Source organism: Triturus cristatus, chromosome 5_1 (genome assembly GCF_964204655.1).
Source record: "Triturus cristatus chromosome 5_1, aTriCri1.1, whole genome shotgun sequence".
NCBI classification, from domain to species: domain Eukaryota; kingdom Metazoa; phylum Chordata; class Amphibia; order Caudata; family Salamandridae; genus Triturus; species Triturus cristatus.
The window spans coordinates 645,504,565-645,529,512 of NC_140587.1; the positions used below are offsets into that span (position 1 = coordinate 645,504,565).

Consider the following 24,948-nt stretch of genomic DNA (forward strand, 5'->3'; position numbering starts at 1 on the left):
CTGCAAGTCTGTACTCGAAATCAAGAAGAATAATTTGGGTCAGTTTAGGCCTTGCAGGAATGCGAAATCGGGTACTGAAATCTGTTGGAGAAATTGAATATTTGGCCGAGAACGACCCAGAAAGTACAGATATTTTGAAAACAAACATGTTGGACACATATTACCCAAAAAGAAGTCATCATCTTGAGAACATGTGTCTCTATGAAGTGCTGCAGAACTACATTTTTTCACGGAAAGCCACAGAAGACATCAGCAATGGAAAATATAAAGTCATTGGTGAGGAAGGATGTTTGGTGAAGCAAACAAAAGGAAGTTTGATTAATCACAGGAAGCTGAGTTGTGACACTACTGACAAAAAGGAATTTTACTACTTGCCACTTTTACAGTTGTTTAAACCATGGCGTTCAGAGGACGAACTACTTGGAGAATTTCAAAGCTATGAGGATTCATTTAATGCATGTAAAGATACCATTGAATGCAGTATTTTCAGGAATTATGTCCAAATGTTAAAAGAAGAAATTGAACAGGAAGCTACAATTGCAGCTGAAGTAGCTAGAGACAGTTCTCAAGACAGCCAAAGTTCTGGAACGCTCAGTCAAGATCCACTAGGACAACCAATCGTAGAAAATGAAGCTGCAATAGCCATGACTGAAGTGGAAACGGCTATGAATCAAGCTCAGGAAGATTTAATAGACTTACCAAATTTGGAACAACAACTGAATGAAGAACAACAACAAATTTATAAAGAAGTCAGAAAAAAAAAATTGATCACGGATTACTACATGAAAATAAAGAGTGCACATGCACATCATTTGAACCAATTAGGTTGTATGTGAGTGGACAAGCTGGAACTGGGAAAAGTTTCTTAATTAAAGTCATCAGAAGCTACCTACAGCAAAAAACTGATTCAACTTTGTCTTGTGATGTTACTGCTCCAACTGGGTTAGCAGCATATAACATTAAAGGAATTACTCTCCATCGCTTGCTAATGTTACCAGTGGAGCATGAGAACAAAATAGAATATCACAAGCTAACTGGCGAAGCATGCTTCGAAGTTTCAAGAGTGTTGAAGAAGATGCAAGTTCTCATTATTGATGAGGTAAGCATGGTATCAAACTTAATGCTTGCCTTTGTGCATTTAAGAATGCAGCAAATTCTAAAGAGAGACTATGACGTGTTATTTGGTGGAAAACATGTTTTGGTTTTTGGGGATCTTCTACAGCTTACTCCAGTTAAAGGACAACCAGTGTTTAATACTGTGACACATGAGGACACGAAGAAGTAATTAGGAAGCATTGGTAATACGAATATTTGGTCATTCTTTGAGTACAAAGAACTCACTATCAATATGAGGCAAGCAAACGATGAAGAATATGGAAGCATTCTGAAAGATATCAGAATTGGACTACTCACAGAAGTTGGCAGAAAAGCATTACAGAGTCGGTTGCTACATAATTTATTTCCAAGTGAAGAAATAGTTGCAGAGAAAATATACAAGAACATTGCAGAAAAAAATACTGTAATCTGCTTAATGCCAACACTACGTGAATGCTCAATATTCAATGAGGAACTTTTGAAATTGGAAAAGGAAGAGATTAAGAAAATGGAAGCAGTGGACAAAATCCAACATGAAAGAATTACTATTACATTAACAGGCGAACTGAAAAATAAATTGGATTCTCTAGAGAAGAACATTTCGAAAATAGCTGGATTAGAAAAAAATCTATCTTTGCATGAACTGTCGAGTATTTTTAAGGAGAAATTTGGATGTTGAAAAAGGTTTAGTAAATGGAGCTATGGGTAAAGTTGTGGGTTTTGTTAACTACCAGAAAAAAGAAGGAATTGAGTTTTTAAAAATAAAATTTGATCAGATTGAAGAGGTAAAAGACATTAGTCGTTGTTCAGTCCGTTTTTTGCTTGTGAAAGACTTATATGTACGTTGGATGCAGTTTCCATTTTCTCTAGCATATGCTGTAACTATTCACAAGTCTCAAGGATTAACTGTAGATTGTGCATTTGTGAACATTGGTTCAACTGTGTTCAAAGAAGGTATGGCATATGTTGCTCTGTCACGAGTGAAAACATTATCTGGTTTATTCATGATAGACTTTGATGACACAAAAGTTAGTGCAGATGCAAATTGTGTAAAGGAGTACAATAGATTAAGAAGAACCTATGCTCCTCATTTAGGTCAGTATCCTGTGTTGGAAAAACGTGTTTGTCGGAAAGGGAGATTTGAGAATATCTGTAATGAGGATGTAGAGAAGAGAAAACAAAAAAAGAGTGATGTGACTGCAAGCAAAAAGAAAAAGAACAGTATTGAAGAGGTTGTTGGTTGTCATTTTGAAAATAGCTCTGGTGTCAACTGCTACGCTAATGTAGTGCTGAATGTTGTATTTTATCTTGAAAGTTTGCAAGAGCAGATAATAGAAAATCATGAAAAAAGATTCTGTTCTGTGCTAAGTCTTCTTTATGAGAAGCTGAGTGTTGATAAACCTAAAATAGAAAGTGCGACTGAAATTAGAAATCTTTTAGATATATGTTCAGGACGAACACAGTTTTCTCAAAATGTCCAGCAAGATGCACAGGAATTCTTGATGTACACCTTTTTGGTACTGGAAGATGAAGGGATAGAAATTGAAAATTTGTTTGGTCTCTCTTATAAATGGGAACATAGTTGTGAAAACTGTTTCTACACATGCAGCTCTAATGTTGATTCAGAAAAGTTTATCTATTTAACATTGCCAGAGACTAAATCAGTGACTTTTAGTAAATTAGTTAAAGATGCCAATCATAGCATGGAATGTTGTGAATGTAAATCTGACATGTTTTCAACCTTACTTTTAAAGAAATATGGACAGTATGTAATTTTAATGATGCAACGTTGTAGAGCTGATGGAACAAAATTGGACACTTTAATAAAGAAATTTACAGGACAGCAATTATCAATTTCTGGAAAAACTTTTGTCACAGTTGCAATAATTTTCCATGATGGGCCTATTGTAACTTCTGGTCATTACACAGTTTTTCTTAAATGTGAAAAAGGCTGGACACTGTGTAATGATTCTCAATTGGTTTTCAAGCAACGTTTGCCTTTTGATTTAGCAAATTACTATTTAATTTTTCTGAAACCAAAATTTTAGACAGAAATTGCAACATCTGTACAAAACATTATTGCAATTTAATTGGATTACCATTGGAAATGTCATCAAAAAATATTTTAAAAATTACCATTTGGCCTAAAGGAAAGGTAATAATTTGCATTGTGGACTTTGACACAAATTATTTTGGTGATTATGCAACAGAATTTTAAGACGATATTTATTGGAATTAGTTATTGTTCTTAGGGGAGATTTTTATTGCAAATGTTACATTTCTATAAAGGTATGTTTTAGTGAGAAGAGATTCTGGGCTTTTTTTAAACAATCTTTCAGATTGTTTTTTTTTTTGCCCGCTGTTAAGTGATGAATGCAATTGCTTTCACGATTTACAGTGAAATGCAATATATTCTGAAAACAGCAAAAAAAGGGCAAAAAAATGTTTGTTTAAATATGAAAATATGTGCACTGTATTCTAAAATGTATTGTTAAATATTAATACTTTTTTCTTTTTTTACAGATTGAGAAAGGAAAAATAGGAAAAATAAACTTCTTTATAGAAAGTTAAATAAATCACTTATTTTTAATTAAGTTATTTTGATTGGCAGGTAAGTGTGAAATTTCTGGAATTATCACACATTTACTTTAATGCTCACTTTTTTTCACTACTCCTCTCTATGCTTTTCTCATTTCTGTAGTAGTCCCTCAAGGACCTTGTAGGGTGATTAAAAATGTTTTGTTTAAAAAAAAAAAAAAAGCGCGTACCGTACGTGTACGGTAAAAAAAAAAAAAAAAAAAAAAAGTGATTACAAAATTTTAAAAAACGTTAAGAGGTAAGGTTGGCTATTAAAAGAACCGTTGTGTTCATAAAGGGAAAGAGGAAAGTAAGAATGGGAATACTAACAAGAACCACAGATGTGCTGGTCTATCCTATTGTTTATTAGGGAAACACTGGTCTCCGCATGAGCAATTTGGCCATAACATCTTGTGCACCTCATTGAAACCCTCCCAAAACGAGGGTTTATATCCAGAGGAGCAGAAGAGGGTGATGCTCCCACCGCAGAGGAAGGGCTCAGCTGAGCTGCCGAAGATGTACTCAGCTGAGCTTCTGCGGGTGTGCTCGGGTGACTTACTGGAGATGTTTCTCCAGTATGTCGAGCATAAGTCCTGGGATGTTTATCCCTAATGTGTCTAATCATAGAGTGATTACCAAAGGAATACTTCTTCCTTGGATTCCCTCTAGATAAGACACGCACAAAGTGAGCAGGTGACTAATGGAGCATTTACCTTTTTCTGCCCCTCTGGATAGGTAAAATATTCCCATACAAAAGAAGTCTTTTGTTTCCTCCTTCTCTCTCGGATGATGCTGCTACCAGGCTCACTCTCAGAAGAGGACTGCTGTTCTGCCATCGTATCTCAAAGACAATTCAGCTCCTTCTCCTAAGGGGTCACAAGCAGTAATGAGGGGAATGGGTGTGGTGTAGGAAGGTTCTAGAACTGAAAGTAGTTTAAACCAATCAAAAGTGTTGTTTCTTGATCACATGATCAACCGTACGCGCACGTTAAGCTTACCGAGCGCGTACGGTAAAAGTACGCATGCGCGTACGAAAGACACGCGCATGCGCATTACAGGCACGCTCAAACACTTCCGCGTAACGTGCGCGCGCGTGTGTAAAGCATGCGCTTACGCGTCGCGTAGGAAGTACGGACGCCTACGCAAATTGCGTAACCATACGCAAACAGAGTAGAAATATTACGTACATAAAGCGAACCGTGCGCTTACGGTAAGCTTACCGTACGCGCACGGTAAAATATATATTTTTTTTTTAAAGTTTGTTAAAGAGTTTCACTATGTTATACAACTATATCTTACCTTTTTTTAAAAAAAGGTGAAACTTTATATATTGCAGAATGCATTAAATTTTAGCATAGTGTTTAAAGGGGAAAAAAAGTTAAAAAAAAAAAAAATGATGTAAAAAAACCTTGCAAAGTAAAAAAAAAACCGAAATGTTTCACACACGTTAAATTTAAGAATTAGCATTTAAAAAAACATACAAATTCACTGAAAAAACCATGGGTTTCACACACGTTATAGTTAGGAATTAGCATTTAAAAACAATTGCAAATTCACTGAAAAAACCATAGGTTTAACATACGTTATAGTTAGCTGGACATTTCACTCGTAAAAAACCAATGAAATTCCCCCGTTATAGTTAGTTCAGCTAACTATAACTCGCGCGCCCGCAATCCACTGCTGATGACGTCACATATTACATCACTCATGACATGGTCAGTGACATCACTCATGACATCACTGATGACATCTCAAATGACATCACTGATGACATCATCCAGTGAATGTGTGTTTTTCTGAAAATTAAATAGGTTTTATATATGTATATCTCAAGGTCGATGGAAGAATAAATGGGTATATAAGTGTCTAAATGGATGATTTGGTTTTTGAAAAATTGATTGTGTAACTGACTGATTAAGTGTATCATAGTGAATACATGGCTTAGTGAGTAATGTTTAAATATGTAAATATCTGTATCAGTCTCTCACTTTGTGTATAAGTGGCTGCATGGGTTGGTGAGTAACTACATGGGTGTCTATATAGGTTATTAGTTGGTTTTTTGAGTATCAGTCTGAGTGTCTGCATGGTTCGGTGGGGGTATTACGTAGTGCATAGGTGCATTAATGAGTGACTCACTGTATGTGTTGAAGACAGCATGTGTGCAGGACTGTATGGTGGATGAGTGTGCGTAAGGGTGTGTTAGTGAGTGAATGACTGTCTCAATAGTGTCTTTATGAGTAACTACATATGTTTTAAACTAGTATATGTGACTATTGGTGTATATAAGTGAGTATATGTGAGAGTGAGAGATTGAAAGAGTTCCTTTATGAATAAGTATGTGTTTCTATAAGTGATTGTTTAAAAGACTAAGTATGTGTAAGTTTCCGTAGAAATAAGTGTGGTGGTGTGTGTATAACTGTATATGCAAGTAAATGTATGTTTGATTCTTTATTAGCATGAGTGACTATGTGTGTGAGTAACTCTATGGATGAGTGGCATTGTGTAACAGGATGTATAGGTGTATGAGTACATATGAGTGAGTACAGGTATGAGTGACTGTATAGGACTGTTGGTGAATGAGTGGATGTGTATGTGGATCTTAGAATTACTGAAGAGATTGTTGTAACTGGTATTGGTATGTCCATTGTTTTGAAAATTGTAGTCTCTATTTTTGAATGTGTGTATCAATTGTTATATTAGGGTGAGAGGAGGTCTGCCACTCTATCACAAGGATGATGTCATCAGTGATGTCATTTGAGATGTCATCAGTGATGTCATTTGAGATGTCAGTGATGTCATGAGTGATGTCACTGACCATGTCATGAGTGATGTAATATGTGATGTCATCAGCAGTGGATTGCGGGCGCGCGAGTTATAGTTAGCTGAACTAACTATAACCGGGGAATTTCATTGTTTTTTTACGAGTGGAATGTCCAGCTAACTATAACGTATGTTAAACCTATGGTTTTTTCAGTGAATATATATATATATATATATATATATATATACACACACACACACACACATACATACATTAAAATAGCAATCAGTTACAAGTCTGGGAAAAGGTATAACAGTGACAGAGAAATGTGCGTGGAAAATAAGAGGAAGGCAGGAAGGCTCCCCTTTATCGAAATAGATGACGCAACACCTCCTGTCCCACTGCAGCATCCTTTGTTAGTTCTGTATCCAAACAGTAATGTTTGGTAAATGTATGCGGCGTCTTCCATATTGCCGCTCTGCAAATGTCTGTGAAAGGCTCACCTGCAAACAGTGCCATAGAAGTAGAGACTGCCCTAGTGGAATGGGCACGCATTCTTGATTGTAAAGGTTGACCAGCTTGTTGGTGACAGAAGACAATAGCACCAGAAATCCATCTGGAAATACTGTTTTGTAAGGGGGAAACTCTTCCTGGGCAAACTGTAAGCCACAAAAAGTTGGTTGGACTTGCGGAAAGTCTTTGTTCTGTCAAGGTAGAACTGAAGGCAGCGTTTCAAATCCAGTGAATGTAGAGCTCTTTCAGCTGCTGTTTGAGGATTCGGAAAGAAAGTCTTTAGGAAAATAGGCTCATTTAGGTGGAAGTCCGACAGAACTTTGGGAATGAATTTTGGATGAGTTCGAAGAATTACTCTGTCGTTCTTGAACTGAAGAAAGGGATTATGTATTGTGAAAGCGTGAAGGTCGCAGACTCATCTTGCGGATGCAAGGGCTAGAAGGAGTGCAATCTTCCAGGAAAGGAACTGGAGGTCAGCTCTGTGTATTGGCTCAAAAGGATGCTTCATAAGCTGAGCAAGGCCTGTGTTTAGTTGCCATGTTGGATGTGGAGACTTTACAGGAGGGAAAGTCCGAAACAGACCTTTGAGAAATTGCTTTATCAATCTGTGTGACCAAAGAGTAGGTCCTGTAGAAGATCTCCTGAAACGGGATATTGCTGCCAGGTGAACTTTGATGGAAGCGTGAGCGAGACCCGAAGTAGCTAAATGAAGGAGGTATGGCAATATCTCTTCTGGAGAAGATGTGAAGGGATGCACCTTAACCGACCTGCACCAGATACAAAATCTTTTCCATTTCAAAGAGTAAATCCTGTTTGTACTATCCGCTCGGGCACGAGATAAACATTCCTCCGGACTGCAGAGCCGTTCTAAGTCCTGAAATTCGTGGAACTCAGGAGCCAGGCCGATAATTTGAGAGATGCTAGATCTGGGTGTTGGACTTGTCTCTGGTTCATTGTGAGGAGGGATGGTAACGGTGTCAATGGAATTGGAGTTTGTAGGGAGAGGAGATGAAGTTCCGTGAACCAATGTTGGCGAGGCCATGCTGGGGCTATTAGAATCGGCGTGCAAGGCTCTGCCTTCATCTTCCTGAGGAGCCTGGGAATCAGGGGAATCGGTGGAAAGGCGTAGGCGAATACGCCGAACCATGCTATTGAAAATGCATTCCCCAGAGATCCCCGTTGGGGATGCCAGCTTGTGAAGTGTTGGCATTTGGCGTTCTGTTGTGTGGCAAACAGATCTACGAGTGGTTCGCCCCACAGAGAGAAGGTGCGGTTGAGAGTATCTTGGTGTAACTCCCACTCGTGGTAGGTTGTTTGTATCCTGCTTAGCGAGTCTGCCAATGCATGGTCTTTTCCTGGAACATACTCCGCTCGCAGGGAAACTTTGTTCTGAAGAGACCAGTTCCAAATTTTCTGAGATTCTTGAGAGAGTGAGAGAGAGTGAACGAGTCCCTCCTTGCCTGTTCAGGTAGTGCATGGTCGTAGTATTGTCCGTTCTGACAAGCACTTGTGAACCTTTTATCCTGGGAAGGAAAGCCAGGAGGGCTAGATAGACAGCTCTTAGTTCCAGTAGGTTTATGTGTAGCTTCCACTCGGAAGACAACCACTTTCCGCTGATCTGAAGCACCTGAAGGAAGGCTCCCCAACCTTCTAAAGACGCATCTGTGGTTATAACTTGAGGGAAGGCTTGAGTTAGGAAGGATAGGACTTGAGAGATTTTGTGGCTGAGTCCACCAGTTTAGAGCAGAGACCATCTGAGGAGTCACCTGTATGTCGTCGTCGATGGATCCGTTGATTTGAATCCACTGAGCGGAGAGAGCCTCCTGAAGAGGACGCATGCGGAGGCGACAGTAAGGAACAAGAAGAATGCAAGAAGACCTCATTCCGAGGAGGGTTTTGAATAGGCACACTGAAAGATTTTCTTTTGCGTATGCGTTCTGCCAAATGCAGGAGTTTTTGTTGTCGCTCCTGTGGTGGGTAAGCTTTTTTCAGGACCATATCTAGGACAGCTCCCAGAAACGTTATCCGCTGAGAAGGCTGGAGGACTGACTAGTCTGAGCTGAGGGTAAGACCTAATCTTTTGAAAAGCCCCAGACAGACTTTCTTGCGCGGTCGAGAGAGGATGCCTTGACGAGCCAGTCGTCGAGATAAGGAAAGATCTGGTGATGATGTTGTCTGAGGTATGCAGCCACTGGAAAAAGGCATTTTGTAAAAATGCGAGGGGCTGATTAGAGCCCGAAAGGCATGACTCGAAATTGGTATTGTCTGCCTGGCACAGCAAACACAGAAATTTTTTGCGCCTTCTGTGGATAGGGATATGAAAGTAGGCATCTTGGAGGTCCAAGGATACCATGTAGTCATTTGCATTGAGAAGTTGCAGGACTTCCTGGATAGTGACCATGCAAAATGATTGCTTTTTCAAGTACTTGTTTAGACTTCTTAAATCTAGAATCGGGCTCCATTTCTTTTCCTTTTTGCACACCAAGAAGAATCGGGAGTAAAAACCTTGTCCTCGTTGACGAACAGAAACCCGTTCTATAGCACCCTTCTGGAGCATTGATGATATTTCCAGGAGTAAGAGGTGTGAATGTTTGTGATTCATATGTTGAGGAGGTGTTGGCGGTGGAGTTTGCACAAATTCCAGAGAATGCCCAAACTGCACCAGCTGGAGAACCCAACTATCCGTTGTGATCGGATTCCAATTTTGAAGATAGTGGGATATTTTTCCTCCTACTTTGGAAGGTGGAAACGAAACGGAGACTGGCGGTAGAGAGAAGTCACTGGCGACGGGCGGAATCCTTCTGTCGTCTGTCTCTTCCGCGAAAAGAAGGCTTGTTGTATGAAGTCTGCGCCTGTTGTCTCTGCTGAAATTGTGGTCTGTATTGTTGGTTAGAGGAGGAGTATGAAGACCGATATTGCTGAAAGCCTCCTCTGTTAGAATATTGTCCCCTACCCCTTGAGCCTCGAAAAGGGGTGCTTTTATATTGAAGAGTACCCAGAGCTCTGGTCGTATCCGTATCTTTTTTGATACCCTGGAGGGCCTCGTCAATATGGGCACCTAAAAGGAGTTGTCCATCATAGGGCATGGTTTGAATTTCGGGCCGGAATGTTGTTGCCTTAAGCCACCCTTGGCGCCGCAGGACTGCCACCCCAGCCAGCTGGTGGAAACCAGTGGATGCGATGTCCATCGCACAGTCTAGAATTTCAGAAGCCGACCTTTCACCTTCCAGAAGCACCTTTCTTACTTCTTCCTTAGATTCTTGCGGCTAGGACTCCAAGTACGGTGCAATATCTGACCACATCTGCCTGTTGTAGCGTCCGAATAGCGCTAAAGAGTTAGACGCTCGTACTGTTAGTGCCGACATGGAGGAAAAACGCTTTCCAATATTGTCCAGGCGTCTGCCCTCTTTATCAGGGGGTGCTGAAAGTGGGGCAGAAGGGTTTTTCGATCTGCGTTGAGCTGCCTGAGTAATGACTGAATCAGGCTTGAGATGTCCAATGAGGCAGGCTGGAGCAGTGTCTGGAGCCCTGTATTTCTTGTCCAATCTTGGCAAGACTGGAGGAACTGTAGAGGGATTTTACATTATCTTGATGCCTTGATCCCAAATGTAGTCTGTGATAGGCATAGACCTAACAGACTTTTTGTATGGTTCCTTGAAATTGTAAAGGAAACAGTCCTGTTGGTGAGAGGGCATTGGAACCGTTGTGCTGCCCTTTCCAGGTTATGGAAACCTCCGATATCTTCGGGAGGTGAGTCCGGCAATGGTGATGCTGGAAGAGGGATAACATAGTCGTCCCATTCGTCGTGGTGTGACTGCGTATCCTGAATCTCCCCTTCTTGTTTATCATCGTCTGTAGATGGAAGAGGCGGTACAGGCATCTCAATGGGAGGCGGCGTTGGTGGAACTTGCGTCCCCCGTGGCGGAGAGAGAACTGGAACAGGAGACAACGCAGAGGTAGGGAACCTCCTTTTGTAGTCAGATATCATAAATTGCAGGTCAGAGACCAAGGCTGAAGGAAGACAAACCATCTGTGGCTGTTGATGATGACTATCATCATGATAGTACTCCTGCTCGGCGTCGAGGTCGTTGTCAAGCGAGTCGTCGACGCGGTTGTCGCCGTCGACGAGGATTTCTTCATCTTTATCGTCGATGACAAAGGTGTATGTGCCGTCGGCGAAGAGGTCGTCGACAAAAGGGATGCCGACGAGACTGAAAGAGTAGAAAAGGTCGTCGTCGACGAAGTCACTCCAATGGTTGTATGAGGAGATTTTGTCGTCGTCAAGGCCATAGTCGACGAGGTGTAGTCGACGGGGCTGAGGAAGGCTTTTTAAAAGTGTGTTCCACCCTCGGAAGAGGAGTTAGAGGGTCTAAAGCTGTTTTTTTCGACCCCTGAAGAGGAGAAGACTCCCTGGCAGGTAAATCCTTAAGTTTTGGAGCCTCTGAAGACTTTTTGTGCGTCTTCTTTTGAGGTTGCTGCGTAGAAGGACCTGGAGAAGCGTCTCTGGGCCTTTTCTGAGGAGTCTTTGAGGAGGATTTAGATGATCTTTCACTCTCCTCAGAGGACAAGGGGTCTTCTTTGCCCTTACGTCTCTGCAGCCAAGTTAAAAGCCTTACCTCACGATCTTTTAAAGTCTTTGTAGAAAAAGTACGACATACCTTGCAGTCTTTAGGAGTATGGTCTTGATAAAGACAGTAGAGGCAGTCCTTATGTTGGTCGTCGACATGCAAGCTCTTCTTTTTGCAAGTATCACATGGCCTAAAAAGGCCTTTCTTAGGAGTATCCGACACGAAGACAGCAAGACTTCACTCAGAGCAATATCTGAATAAAAGGCCTTAAATCCAAAAGATAAGGAAAAACCTGAGCAGAGCTCAGTGGAGACTCCCTTAGCACGACGTGCGGTAGAAAATCTGAGGGACTAGAGCTCCTTCCAGGAAGGTTCCAGACGGTGGTGGCAGCTGATTTGTTGCTCTCTAGAGTTTGGTCCTTATTACAAAAGGACCTGGATATGTTACTAATGTGAGGCGATTGGCCTATTACTCAATATGTCTAATGGGACATTACTTTATTTATGTACCGGGGACTCCCATCTCGATGACAGGGAATGATTCAGGCATGTGAATCTATGAAAGATATCCTAATACTGGATAATAAACCTTGTGCGTCAATGGGCGAGGTGAAGTGTTCCCCCTGGAGAGTGTAGTCATCAATTATTCATGTGCGCTAAGGATGACTTCTTAACAATATCGATCGGGAAAAACCCACCCTCGGCATGGAACTAGGTGAAAGGTTTAGTCCATAAAAGGCTGCAGCCCTTATAAGGCATAATGTACATATAAGGCATTCTGTCCTTATTTGGAGTTATGTCCTTATAAGGCTAGTTCATATGAAATAACGGGAGCTGATGTAGGGAAAGTGTACGATGTTCCCTGGTCCTAAATCAGGGTACCGATAAGAAACATAACAACGTGACCTCGTTACCCCTAAAATTTCCAATGACTAGCCAGATGGCTGCCAGGGAATTCTCTGAACGCCTTGTGTACTGTGAGATCACTCCTAGCCTGTAGGAACATTCTGGTGCTTTGGCTCCAGAAGTGGCCTCTGGCATAGATCTTCCCCACCATCTCAGTGGCATAACCCTGTCTGGCACGGGGTACGCTGAGTAACTAATCAGTCACCCTTTACGCACCCCTGGTACAACTATTAGTTTTACCCAAACCAGTGGGACACTTAAAGGGCCATGAGCTAGATTTTTAGGAGAGGGCTGGCATGACAACCCTGGACTATCTTTTCCAACTGTCACCTCCTGTGGTACCTGGTGGAACTCTAAGGCCTCCACGAGGGACATTGTCGTACCTATGGTCTGGTGTGGAACTCTCTCAGATGGGTTTGGTCTATGACAAATGCAGAACCACCACGCATGAACTGATGAATTGACTACATGCCTTGGGTGGTGGAAGCACACATCACTTGGCTCAATAAAGCCTTAATTACTCTCACACAGGTTTCATCACAATCTACACAAGATACCTGGGAGGGCGGATTTAATTGGGCCCTTCATTCTAGGGAATGTGCTAGAGCTCTAGAATTCTAGCAGAAATAGTCTTGTAATGTTAGGCTGAAGATCATATAATTTTACATACTATGCAGAACTTACCTTTTGCCTGCGCGCATCAGCAGAGTATTTCCCAGGGGTTTAGAATTCTGCATTGGGTGATCCCCTAAAGCAGCTGAAACATGCTCTGAGATTGTCCCTCCCTACACACATATTGGGCTGAGTTGCCTGAAGTCGATTATCAAGAACCTCCGAGATAAATTTCAAGGAGGTGGTCATGCTCGGTCTTTAGCTGCAATTAAAGAAACGCAAGGTGGCTTCCCGATTCCTTAACGTGGTGTTAGCGCTTGCAAAAAAAATGAATCAACCAACATTGGAAGTGCATCAAACTCTTAACATCATGAAATCGATCGCTCAAGCTATGGGTGAAAGATATGAGCCTAGCTCTCCAATGGAAAGAAACAAGAATACTACACCTACAACCAATAGCTGCTAACTGGGATACATTGATGTCCAAATTGGTTGATACCACAGGTGATGATGACAGACCACTCTAATTAATATTTTTTCACTTCCTGAAACTACAGGAACCTCCCCCCAACTGGACCACTGCATTGCACCGCTCCCCCTGGTGGACAACTCAGCCTGTCTCCTACTGCTAACTTGCTCTATTGTACACTAGGAACGAGGCCCTTACCTTTCAAAGACTTGTTTTCCAGCTCACTCTCTGGTTGTTGTCCCATTGTTTCCTTTTTCATTGCTTTACAAGTTTAATGCATTGAATGAACTTATTTCCTTCGCTTACATTCTCCATCTGCTGTTGAGGCACTGACCTCCAACTGTTGAATGGCTTAGCTATTTTGTTAACCTCCCCACGCAGATGCAAGCAGATTACTCTTACTGATTTCTAGGTTATATACCGACAAAACTGTCATATGTACCAGTGCAATCTCCGTTACAGGTTATGCTGTCTGCGGTTTATACAAAATCAAATAAAAGATTTTTAGAAAAAAAGAAAACAGATGTCAAAATATATCTGTTTCTAGGACCGTGTGCACTGAACTTGAAAAAGATCATGTTAGCTTCCCTCTTATGATAGTCTATTACTATGTCTGTGATGGATTGGCCTTATGCAAAGGAAGATGCAGAAATATATTTACTGACTACTATCATAACTGAAAGGACTGATTATCTGCTAAAATGAAGTGTAAAATGCCTGTCAATTAATTTTCTAGTTATTCCTTGAACAGTGTAATGTGAAGCTAGCATTTAGGACAAATGCATGATGCGATGAAGCCCAAGAGACATAATACCTTTCTGACAGAAGGAAGCGTAGCCCTCCCCATCCCCCCCGAAACTGACAAACACTTGTGTGCTTAAGTGTACAGAGCAGATCCCAGGAGGTGCAGACATTGGACCCGGTCGCACACTGAGTTGGCATGGTTGACTTGTAACCCAAAACGAATGAAAGCATGGACTACTGGTTGGGAGTGATTAAGAGCTTGATCGGAATAGAAGCCCTTGATCATCCAGTCGTTGAGGTATTGCTATGCAAATATTCTTCACTTGCTTCTTTAGAATGTGTTCACTTCTCTTTGAAGTTCTTCTTGATGGAGCTGCAAGAACTTAACTGGCGGTATCCCTAGTTATGTGATCTTGCACCGGAGACAGTAGCGTCTTTGAGCAATGTTCAGCACCTACTCTTTTCTTGTGTAATCCCTTGCCATTCTCTTTGTGGGGTGGGGGGGGGGGAAAGAGGGGGTCGGTGGTTATCGGGAGACCCTACCTATCACAGTAGCACAAGGAAGGGAGGGAAAGACAGGAGGACCCAGTTTCCCTCAGGTGGTTTCCCAGAAGCTGCAAATGATTGGTGACTTCCTCTGCATTACGTTGGTCTTCAATAATGGTACTAGTTTGCCTGATGTTGCTATTACCGTTAGTAGGTAAGACCTTCATAGGTTCTATAATGATGATGCTTAAATTATATTCTCTCCGAGACCAACTGGTCTGAGGGTCTACCTCTCTGACTTCATAAGCTGCATTTCCTCATCTAAATGTGCTCCAAAGAGAAAGGAGTCTTCTGGGTGTTGAGACTGTAATACTCCACACCAACTTTCTGATGAACCCTGCACTGGTGAGTTGCTACAGGTGTAGCAGAAGCAGTTCCAGGTAACCTAGCAGGAAACACTGCTTAAGAGATAGGAAGAGGTAACAAGTTGACAGTACACCATAGCTAAGAGTGAGAGCCACCCCACTGCACATCTGCCAGGGTTCCATTTATGTCTGACGTTGGCTGGCATGAATGTCGACCTTCCCTCAATGCTGAACAAGTAGCCGTTGTGTCCCTGGAAGGGGATGGTTGCCTCTGAATAATTTGTCTCTGTTGTACTGCCTCTCACTGACTCTGCAAAGTAGCAGAGGACCATTCTTCACATTCTCGGGATCTGCTATATAGATGGATTCCTGGCACCTGTGATCTCCTTCCTGGATACTGTACACAAATGACTGGAAATTGGTTTTTCATGAGAGCTGTTAGTACCTAAAATGGAAATAAACTGTCTAATCCTATTTGGTGGTGTTTTCCCCTGATCCAAGAGCTGGTCTCCTATTGAGCTAATGTACCAGTCTCTACATCATCATCAGTGGTCTATTAGAAAGAAAAGCCCCCGCTAGTGCTGCACAGGAGGCAATCATGGCTGGCACAGGACTGTCACAACAAACAGAAGAGCAAGAAGTATCTGAGATAGCTCTGGTAGCAGCAAAGCTGGAGTATCACTTGCTTCGTCATTGTATTGTTTGGCATCAACTCAACCTTTAAAGAACAAGAAAGGTATGTCCTTCAGCACTGCGAAGTCCCCTCTCTGATGAAGGTAACCTGGAGTGGATCCAGAATCATGAACACCAAGGGAGATACAGCAAGAGAAAGCCCAGATGGCAGTGCCACAAGAAACAATGATAATCAAGTGCCATGCCACCTGCCAAAATTAAGCCAGCTGAATTCTTATCACAGAAATCAAAACAGAAATGCATCCCATCCTTGACATTGCCCTTTCTTCCTGAGGCCACCCAGTCTAGCACCACTACACGTTCTGAGCTTGGCAATGTAACAGCACATACTTGTTATGGGATTTCTTTACCTTACACTAAACTCAGCTTCACATAGCACTGGGAAGTTTACAAGGCATTCCTTTTGAAATGCGAAAAATCTTTTAGCATGACAGAGTGGGAAACCATTGTGTCTGCTTCTATCTCTATTCCTGTGGTGTTCTGCAGTGCTCAGAACTCACTTCCCCTAATTCAATGTTCCTTTGATAATTACTGAGGATTCTGGGCCTTACACAGAAATAGGTGGATGTAGGATATCCACCAAAAAGTGGAGAATGCAATTTAGAGTGCCATTGACATCAAGGCATTGCTAATGAGGCAGACAGGATTTCCAGGTCTTATTGGAGGAGGTCTAGCCTTCATCAAACTTTAAATAAGGACCTTAGCCTGTATTTCCAGGTCTTATTGGAGGAGGTCTAGCCTTCAGCAAACTTTAAATAATGACCTTAGCCTGTATTGGCAGTTGTAGGCTAACATTACCAAAATCACTTTCGACCTTGGGGCACCCTAGTGTTGGGGCAATGTGTGGAAAGAGTGCACTCATTGCCAGCTGGGTCAGGCTGAACGGCAGTCAGACAAATGTCACATTCCTAAGATACAGCTAACTAAAATGGTACAACTTAATTTTCCGGCAACACTGGGAAAACTATACTTCAGTGATGGATGACATGAGTGGGAGTGTGATTTGGCAGCGGGCTGGCTCTTGAATCAATGAGTAATGTTATGCCAGTCTTTCTTTGTAATGCCAACAAAGAAATGACATGGCTAACTAGAATTATGGACCTGGCAGAGGACTCAGTTGAAAAACATGAGGAAATGGATATTCTTTGCATAGCATGCAGATGGTTCATGGTGCTTCCCCAAATTCCTTTAAGTTTAATAAATATACAGAAAACTAACCAGAATTGTCCAAAATGCAATGCATAAACAAAATGAATCTCATTAAGTCATTAGCTTCAAATCAAGGAATGTCCTATATTCTACATGAGGCGTCTTAGATTTCAGATTGGTCTTAACATTAAAAGACTATTAGGTTTTTGATTCAGCTTACAAGAAATGCAGTTACTAATTAGGATCTATGCTTTCACTGTATGGCATGTTACTTTTAGATGTGTATGCCATTTTTGCAACTTGTCATGGTATGTTTACGGTACTCTCGAGGCAAGGATCCATAGAAGCATTAGGCTATTTTCAACAAATAGAACAAAAATAAACAACTTTTTACAATCACTGTTCAATGGACTTAATATGAGCTGGTGCCACTTATAATTGTAGACCACCAGCCAATGTAAATTTTTAGTGTGAACATTATATCCATGGCCTCGGTCTACCTTTGGATAGATTAATTATATCAGACAACTGACAGTTCTGATACAGTCTTCTTCATGGTAATGACTGTAGATGCATTTGCTGGTTTTGCTGAATTGAATGCTTATAACTGTTAAATGTCTGACACCCTACACCCAAGAAATCTTCTCTGAAGCTTGTGTTCCTAGGCTTAGATGTTTACCAAGGATAGCTGCTGAATTATATCCTTTCTAGAGGATAGCCTTTCCAAGTAACGACAGAAAACTACACTACTTAGGGAAGCATATAAAGCTACCAATATAACGCATCATCTATGCAGGGATTTCCCCACTGGCAAGTCTAGAGAGCCTCAGGTGCAGATTTTCATGTGTGTTCTATTCATATACAATTGTGCCAGGGCAATTCCTGAGATACCAGGGATTTAGAAACGGGCGAACACATCTTTTAGTTACACAGATGACAGGAGGAATGCAAAGAATGTTGTAGTCTGACCAAGACAATATTCAACAATAGCTTTTCAAATCCCTACTGAGAAAAAAAATAAAAATAAATAAAGGAGTCTAGCATATTTTAAGAAGTAAAGGAACTAAGAGCTTAGGAGTCTGACTCATCTTGGACTATGGGAGCAGAGAATGTTTTCAAGTCTTTAGGGTTGTTTGCAATAATGGGACTTCAGACTTAAAATATTTTCTTCACATATTGTGATGAAATGAGCTGTAATAATGCTGCTTTCTGCAAACTGGGATTATTACAATCTTTTTCATAAAGGAATTCGAGAGAGTCTTTTGGTTAAGTCAGAGTATGTCCAATGTAGCGCAACAGGAACAGTTATATAGATAAAAACGTTCCAACATGTGAAGCCACTGAGGAACTATAGTTGCTCCCTGTAAGATTTCAAACTAAATTTAAGCAACACTTTAATGCACGACATGGCAGTGGCCCAAGATATCCAAAAACTAAAGTGTCATGGTATACCCCTGAATCAGATTAATGTGATTAGTCTTCTTACCATGATTCATGTAGATAATACTGAAAAGGAAATAATTTGCAGTTTATCTGTTGAGGCTTTGGAACAAGAACCTGAGTGCTGAAGAACAAAGTCATTGCTATTGTAGAGTTTTTTGCTAGTGAATTTTTTGTGCACCAGTACCTTTATTTTTTTTCCTGTAGTTCTGTTAAGTTCTCTCAGGCCCTGGTGAACAGGGCTGCAGAAAAATACTTAAAATGAATAACTAATTAACCAATCTTTGATGCTTATTCAATATACACTGAAAGATAAATGTTTTGAGGCCGGATTAACCTGCTAGGACCTGGAAGTTGCACATCTCACTGCATTAAGCCAAACCAAGTCATACGCCATATCACGTTCTCTTTCAAAAATCCTAAGGCCACATTATAACAAGATGACAGCATGAACTACTGAACATGACAAATACAGTTTGCAAAATATTAGATTACTTGAAAGGATTCATAAAAAGTGTTTCTACTTACCCAAAATTTTCTACAGTTTTTGTATTTTAAAAAGAAATTGTTACATAGCTCCTTCTGGTAATTATTGTCATCCATACATTTGCTAGAAGCATCTGTTTCCTTTAAACAAAACAAATAAAAGTTCAAGTAATATTTTTTTTTAAATGAGCCCTGACCTGTTATGTTCCTAAGGCTTGATAGAACAGTTGTATTCTGTTTTAAAAATGCCTATATGAATTAAGTGAAAGCTATACTTCAATTTTGAAGAACTATTGTGTTTGACAAAGGAATGATATCATAATCCACAGCAATAGCACACTTTCACAATGTCTGTGACCATATCTTGTAAAGCAGTGTTCCATAAAAATTCATTCAGAAGGCAACATGTGATTTACCTTTTCCGGTGTTACTGTGTAATGGAAGCAGCTGCTTTATATTCGTTCTTTTAGTCACAATTTCGTAGTACTTTTTAGCGAGGAAAATTAGTATTTCAAGGCAGTCGATACCATAATATTGTGGAGTTTTAGACACATTTGTAAGTTGCAGAGGATGAAGACTTCAAGGACTGACAAGAGAACCCCTCCATAAAGTGACTGTGTTTTCTGTGCCCTGCTTAGCAGTGGAATGTGGTGAAACATTTACATTTGAGATGCCCTATGACCAACAAGCATTGACCAAAGCTAACAGGTCTAGCGTTAAAGTGCTAATGCATACAAAGCCAGGGCTACCGGTTTTGGTACAGCTTGTGTAGAACAGTATTGACAAAAGCTATAAATTATGTGTGTATATAGTCACGAGCAGTGCTTTAAATGGGGAAAAATAAGTGCAGGTACTCATTAAAATAGAGGTGTGGCAAGTGGGCGGGGCTAAGGGCAAAATATCATCATACATAGAAACTGCTGTACCAGTTGCAGCACATATTAAAACACATGAGAAATGTGTTATTGTAAAAAAAACACAGATTAACTCATAACACAAAATGGAAGTCGTGATGGCACTTTCACCCGAATGGTTGCTGCGCACCTGATTGACAGTGCAGGCCCTTTCACCCCCCTGCAGTTTGGGGACATTCAAATCTTCACCAGCAACTCTGGAAAAGGATACTTCAGCCGAGTTAATTACAAGCTGCTTGGAAGCAGAGCGGCTCTGGCCTGCACTGGATCAGAAACCTAACCTGAGCCTGCCGTGCTGTGGATCAGGGTACCGGTACTCTTCCTGGCTACAGAGAAGTGCCGGTACTTACAGCAAAAAACTTCGGAAGTGCCTGTACTCCGTACCGGTGAGTACCGGCCCATTTAAAGCACTGGTCACGAGGGAAAACAAAAATGTGTGTTAATGTCTTACAGCACAAAGATGGGGTGTTTTTATGCTGCTCAGCACTTTTTGCATACACAAGTTATAATAGTGTTTCAAATTTAAGTATTACACACTTTTTGTAATAGTTCAATGGAAAACAGTCTGTTTATGGCCTGTAAGAGACAAATTTAAGTAGTGGTGATTTGATATAGTTCAAAGGCAGCAGGAGGAGCAATGGGGAAGCAGCGTGACAGAGGAGCGATCACAAGGTTACATGTAAAGTGAGGGGCCAGGTAAAAAGTGGCATCAGAATGGAAGCCAATCTGTTCCTGAAGTGTAAAGGTGCACACTGTTTGCGTTTGAGATTGGGAACGTCTGACTAAAAGTTGGCCATCCAAAGCAGTGATGTAACACGGATTGTTGGGGCACCCCCCCAAAAATGTGATATGGGGCTCCAGAGTCTCCAATATCTTGCAAATCCTCATAGGCTTTGGGCTGAATGAGGAGGGGGTTGGGCCCTGCACAGCAGGGGCTGCAGCAACCCGTGTTACATAAATTTTACACACTCAATGAATAAATCTGAGACCAATTTATAAAAATGTATAAGAAATAATACTTAGGTTATATTTGTTTTACAGAACTTCGTTACAGGTAAATAAGTTTTGCAATAGAAATACTTTCAGTTTAAAAAACAGACAGTGCAATTTTCAGATTTTGCAATGTTAACCTATGGTAGGAAGAAAACATTCAGCATATATGTTGGTAACATAGACTTACAAGACCAGTTTTCAGAAGTTAAGGTCAGTATTGTGCAAGGTTCAGATCAGTAGTACACCCCCAGCGGCACAGTGACCGCCGGGTGCACGGTGCAAGTTCAAGGTCGGATGCCCAATACAAATCAATGGGTTTGGGGGTAAATCGGACAGGGGCTGCACCAACACTACACCACAACACCAGTGGCACAGGATCGGCCGGCTGCAGGTTGCCAACAGCGTTGAATGCCCTATGAAAAGAAAGGGAGAGATGCCAAATTGGAAAAGGGCTGTAGGCTCATGCCAGGAGGCTGGTAGGAGGAAACCAACAGCTGTAAAGTTAGGTTGCGATGCTCAAGACGTAGGGACACCTTTTGTCCTCTTCACCAAGGCCCAGGATTGATGGGTGCAGGGGTGCCTTTCTGATGTCTGAAACTGCTTACCAGAGCAGATCACGGTTGAGGGGGGTCTCCCTGCAGAGGCTGCAGGCAACTGAGGAGTCCAGGAGAGGTCAGCCTACAGTGGACTCTGCTCTGGAGCGCTGGGGAACCTTGCTGGAACGGGTGGGCCACTTGGACTCAGGCCGGAGGCATTGGCTGCAGAGGTGAAACTGGGGCAGGCTTAGAGGTTCTTCAGATCAGAGTCTTTACTTCGAAGAAAGTTTCTTTGTGAACAGGTATGTTGTTCTCGGGATATCTTATCGAAGGCAGGCAGTCCTCACAAGGTTCTGGAGATTGCTGGGCTGCAGGACGAGTCATCTTTTCGAGCAGAATCCTCGATAGCTGCAGACAGGCCTGTAGGGCTGGGGCCAAGACAGTAGTCCTATGCAGTCTTCTCTGTTGGTGCATCTCTGTAGTGTCCAGTTCCTGATGACCTAAGAAGAGCCAAAGTTCAGGGTCTGGGGATGCCACCTAAATACTAGATTTAGTGGCATTCCAAGGGAGTGAGAGGTAGTGGCTAATGGGATCCTTACCTGGGGTGTCTACACCCTCTGTTAAGCCCACCTCCTGTGGGAGGAGGACATAGACCTAGCCCTAATTGAATAAGTTCCACCATCTTCAAGATGAGGGCACTGAAAAGTGTACTTCAACTCTCCTCGAGCACCTGAGGGGTGGCGTTAACGGGGGGGGGGGGGGACACCACTTATTCGTTCTATATTTTCCCACCTGTCCTCCCACCAAAAAGGGGGTGAGGACAGGAAGGGAGCCCGCTCCCTATAACAGAGGTTGGGGGGTGGGCTTGCATTACAAAAGTGGCAAAGCCTTTGAAGCGCCCCGCCATGGATGGCTCTGCCTGACAAGGGGCAGGTATGAACACCTTCACCCAGGAAAGGCATCGTTCTCAACCTCAGAGCGTGCAGACACTCTCCCTAGGAGGCCAGAAAACGGTCTGGTGGTAGCAGGCTGGATTAGGCCAGTCAGTGACCACATTAAGGATTGGTAGGTGTCAGGGGACCCTTTTAAGGGATCCTCTGTGTGCAATTTTTAATAAATCGGACACTGGAATCAGTGCAGGTTTATTATGCTGAGAGGTTTGGTACTAAACATGCCATATTTCAGTGAAGCGATCATGGAGCTGGGGAACTCGTAATGACGAGTGTCAGACCCATGACTTACTATGGCTAACCTGGCCACTTACAATATCCAGGATTCTACAAGGATATTGCAGGGGCATGTCTGTTCATGCTGGTATGCCCTCACACGAGATATAGTGCACCCTGCCTGAGGGCTAAGTCCTGCCAGAGGGGTGTCTTACCAATATCTCATTCAGGGTCTACAGGCATGGCACACAGAGATGTGTGCCCTGTCGACGTTTTAGTTTTGTCTGCACCAAGACATGCTGGCTGCAGATTCAGTGTGCATGTGCTTGGTGAGGGGTCCCTTAGGGGGGCAGAAGGAACGCGTTACTTACCTGTAACTGCGGTTATCCAGTATTGGTATCTTTCATAGATTCACATGCCTGAATCATTCCCCGTCATCGGGAATGGGAGTCACCGGTAAATAACAAAGTAATGTCCAGAAGACATAAGACAGTCATAGGCCTCAGAGGCCTTAGCTTAGTAAGCTATCCACGTCCTTATGTAAAAAGGACCAAAATTTTGGCCAGAGCCAATCAGCTAACACCACCCTCTAGAACCTTCCTGGTAGGAGCTCTAGTCCCTCAGATTTTCGTGAGCACAGTGCTAAGCAGCTGTATACTGAGAGATCCGAGAGAGCCCTTCCAGGGGAGGCGGGTGGGTTGCATGTGAATCTATGAAAGATACCAATACTGGATAACCGCAGTTACAGGTAAGTAACGCGTTCCTTATCCAGTATTAGGGTATCTTTCATAGATTCACATGCCTGAATCAGAGTAGCAAGCAGTGAATAAAGCACATTTCGAAAGATATGGATAACATACAGGTATTAGATAACCACATCTATCCGAGATAAACAACAGTGCTACCGTAAAGCAATGAATAAGTAAAGCATACATTATAGTGCGAAATGTGCATAAACTGAGGATGGTGGGATGAAAGAAAGGGCTCACCTCTATTTAAAAAGATGACGTAGTACCGCTTGACCCACTGACGCATCCTTCATGATCTCCGCATCCAGGCAGTAATGCTTGGTGAAGGTATGCGGCGTCTTCCATGTGGCCGCTCTACAAATGTCCACAATGGGCACCCCAGCAAAAAGAGCCATGGAAGTAGACATGGCCCTTGTGGAGTGGGCACGGACCGTTGTTCTCAACGGACGTCCTGCCTGTTGGTGACAGAAAGAAATGGCCGAAGAAATCCAGCGGGAAATGCTCTGTTTTGTGAGCGGAAGCCCTCGTCGAGGTCTGCTGTAGGCTATGAATAGCTGATTTGATTTTCGAAAAGATTTCGTTCTCTCAATGTAAAATTTCAAGCAACGTTGAATGTCTAGTGAATGTAGAGTTCGTTCCGCCACTGTTTGTGGATTTGGGAAGAATGATTGTAAAACAATAGGTTCGTTGAGGTGGAAGTGAGATGGAACCTTGGGGATGAAAGCTGGATTTGTGCGGAGAAGGACTCTATCCTTTTTGAATTGCAGGAATGGGTCCTGGATAGAGAATGCTTGGAGCTCTCCCACTCGCCTTGCCGAGGTAAGAGCTAGTAGAAGTGCCACCTTCCAGGAAACAAATTTAAGGTCAGCTCTGTGGATGGGCTCAAACGGGTGCTTCATTAGTTGAGCTAGAACTATGTTAAGGTGCCAGGCCGGTGGAACAGGCTTTACTGGAGGGAATGTGCGAAACAGTCCTTTCATGAATTGCTTTATGAGTCTATGAGACCATAAAGAGGGGCCGGAAGAAGATCTTCTGAAACGTGAGATTGCAGCTAGGTGAACTTTAATGGAGGCATGAGCAAGACCAGATTCTGCTAGATGTAAAAGGTAGGGTAAGACTTGTCCTGGGGTGGAAGAGAAAGGATGCAACTTATTCGTCTTACACCAGATACAGAATCTTTTCCACTTGAGTGAATAGGTCTTGTTGGTACTATCTGCTCGAGCCCGAGCTAGAATTCGCCTGCAGTCTGGAGGAATGTCTAGGCCCCGAAACTCTCTGAACTCAGGAGCCAAGCTGATAACCTGAGAGAGGCTAGATCCGGATGTTGAATCTGCTGATCGCTGAGCGTCAGAAGAGATGGAAACGTTTTCAGCCTGATCGGAGGTTCCTGGGAGAGGAGGTGAAGTTCCGAGAACCAGTGTTGGCGTGGCCAAGCTGGGGCTACCAATATCAAAGTGCAAGGCTCCGCCTTCATCTTCCGTAGTACCCTGGGGATCAGGGGAAATGGCGGAAAGGCGTATGCAAAGACGTTGCACCATGCTATCGAAAAGGCATTCCCCAGGGATCCTGGTTGGGGATGCCAGCTTGCAAAGTATTGGCATTTGGCGTTGCGTTGGGTGGCGAATAGGTCCAGCTGAGGTGTGCCCCATTGGGCGAAGATATTGTTGAGGACCTGCTGATCCAGCTCCCACTCGTGGCACGCTGCCTGCCTCCTGCTTAGATAATCT

The 24,948-nt window shown here is 42.4% G+C and overlaps 1 protein-coding gene across 10 annotated transcripts in view; it reads right to left on the reverse strand.

The window, feature by feature from the left end:
- CHCHD7 (coiled-coil-helix-coiled-coil-helix domain containing 7) overlaps positions 1-24,948 on the reverse strand; it is a 223,809-nt gene that overhangs the window by 131,218 nt on the left and 67,643 nt on the right. For 4 of the 10 annotated variants that reach the window (XM_085605599.1, XM_085605596.1, XM_085605597.1 and 1 more), the window contains one exon: positions 18,906-19,004. The exons of the other annotated variants lie outside the window; for them this stretch is intronic. In XM_085605599.1, coding sequence (XP_085461725.1) covers positions 18,906-19,004 — 99 coding nt within the window. The remainder of the gene's footprint in view (positions 1-18,905; positions 19,005-24,948) is intronic. 10 annotated transcript variants of the gene reach the window in all.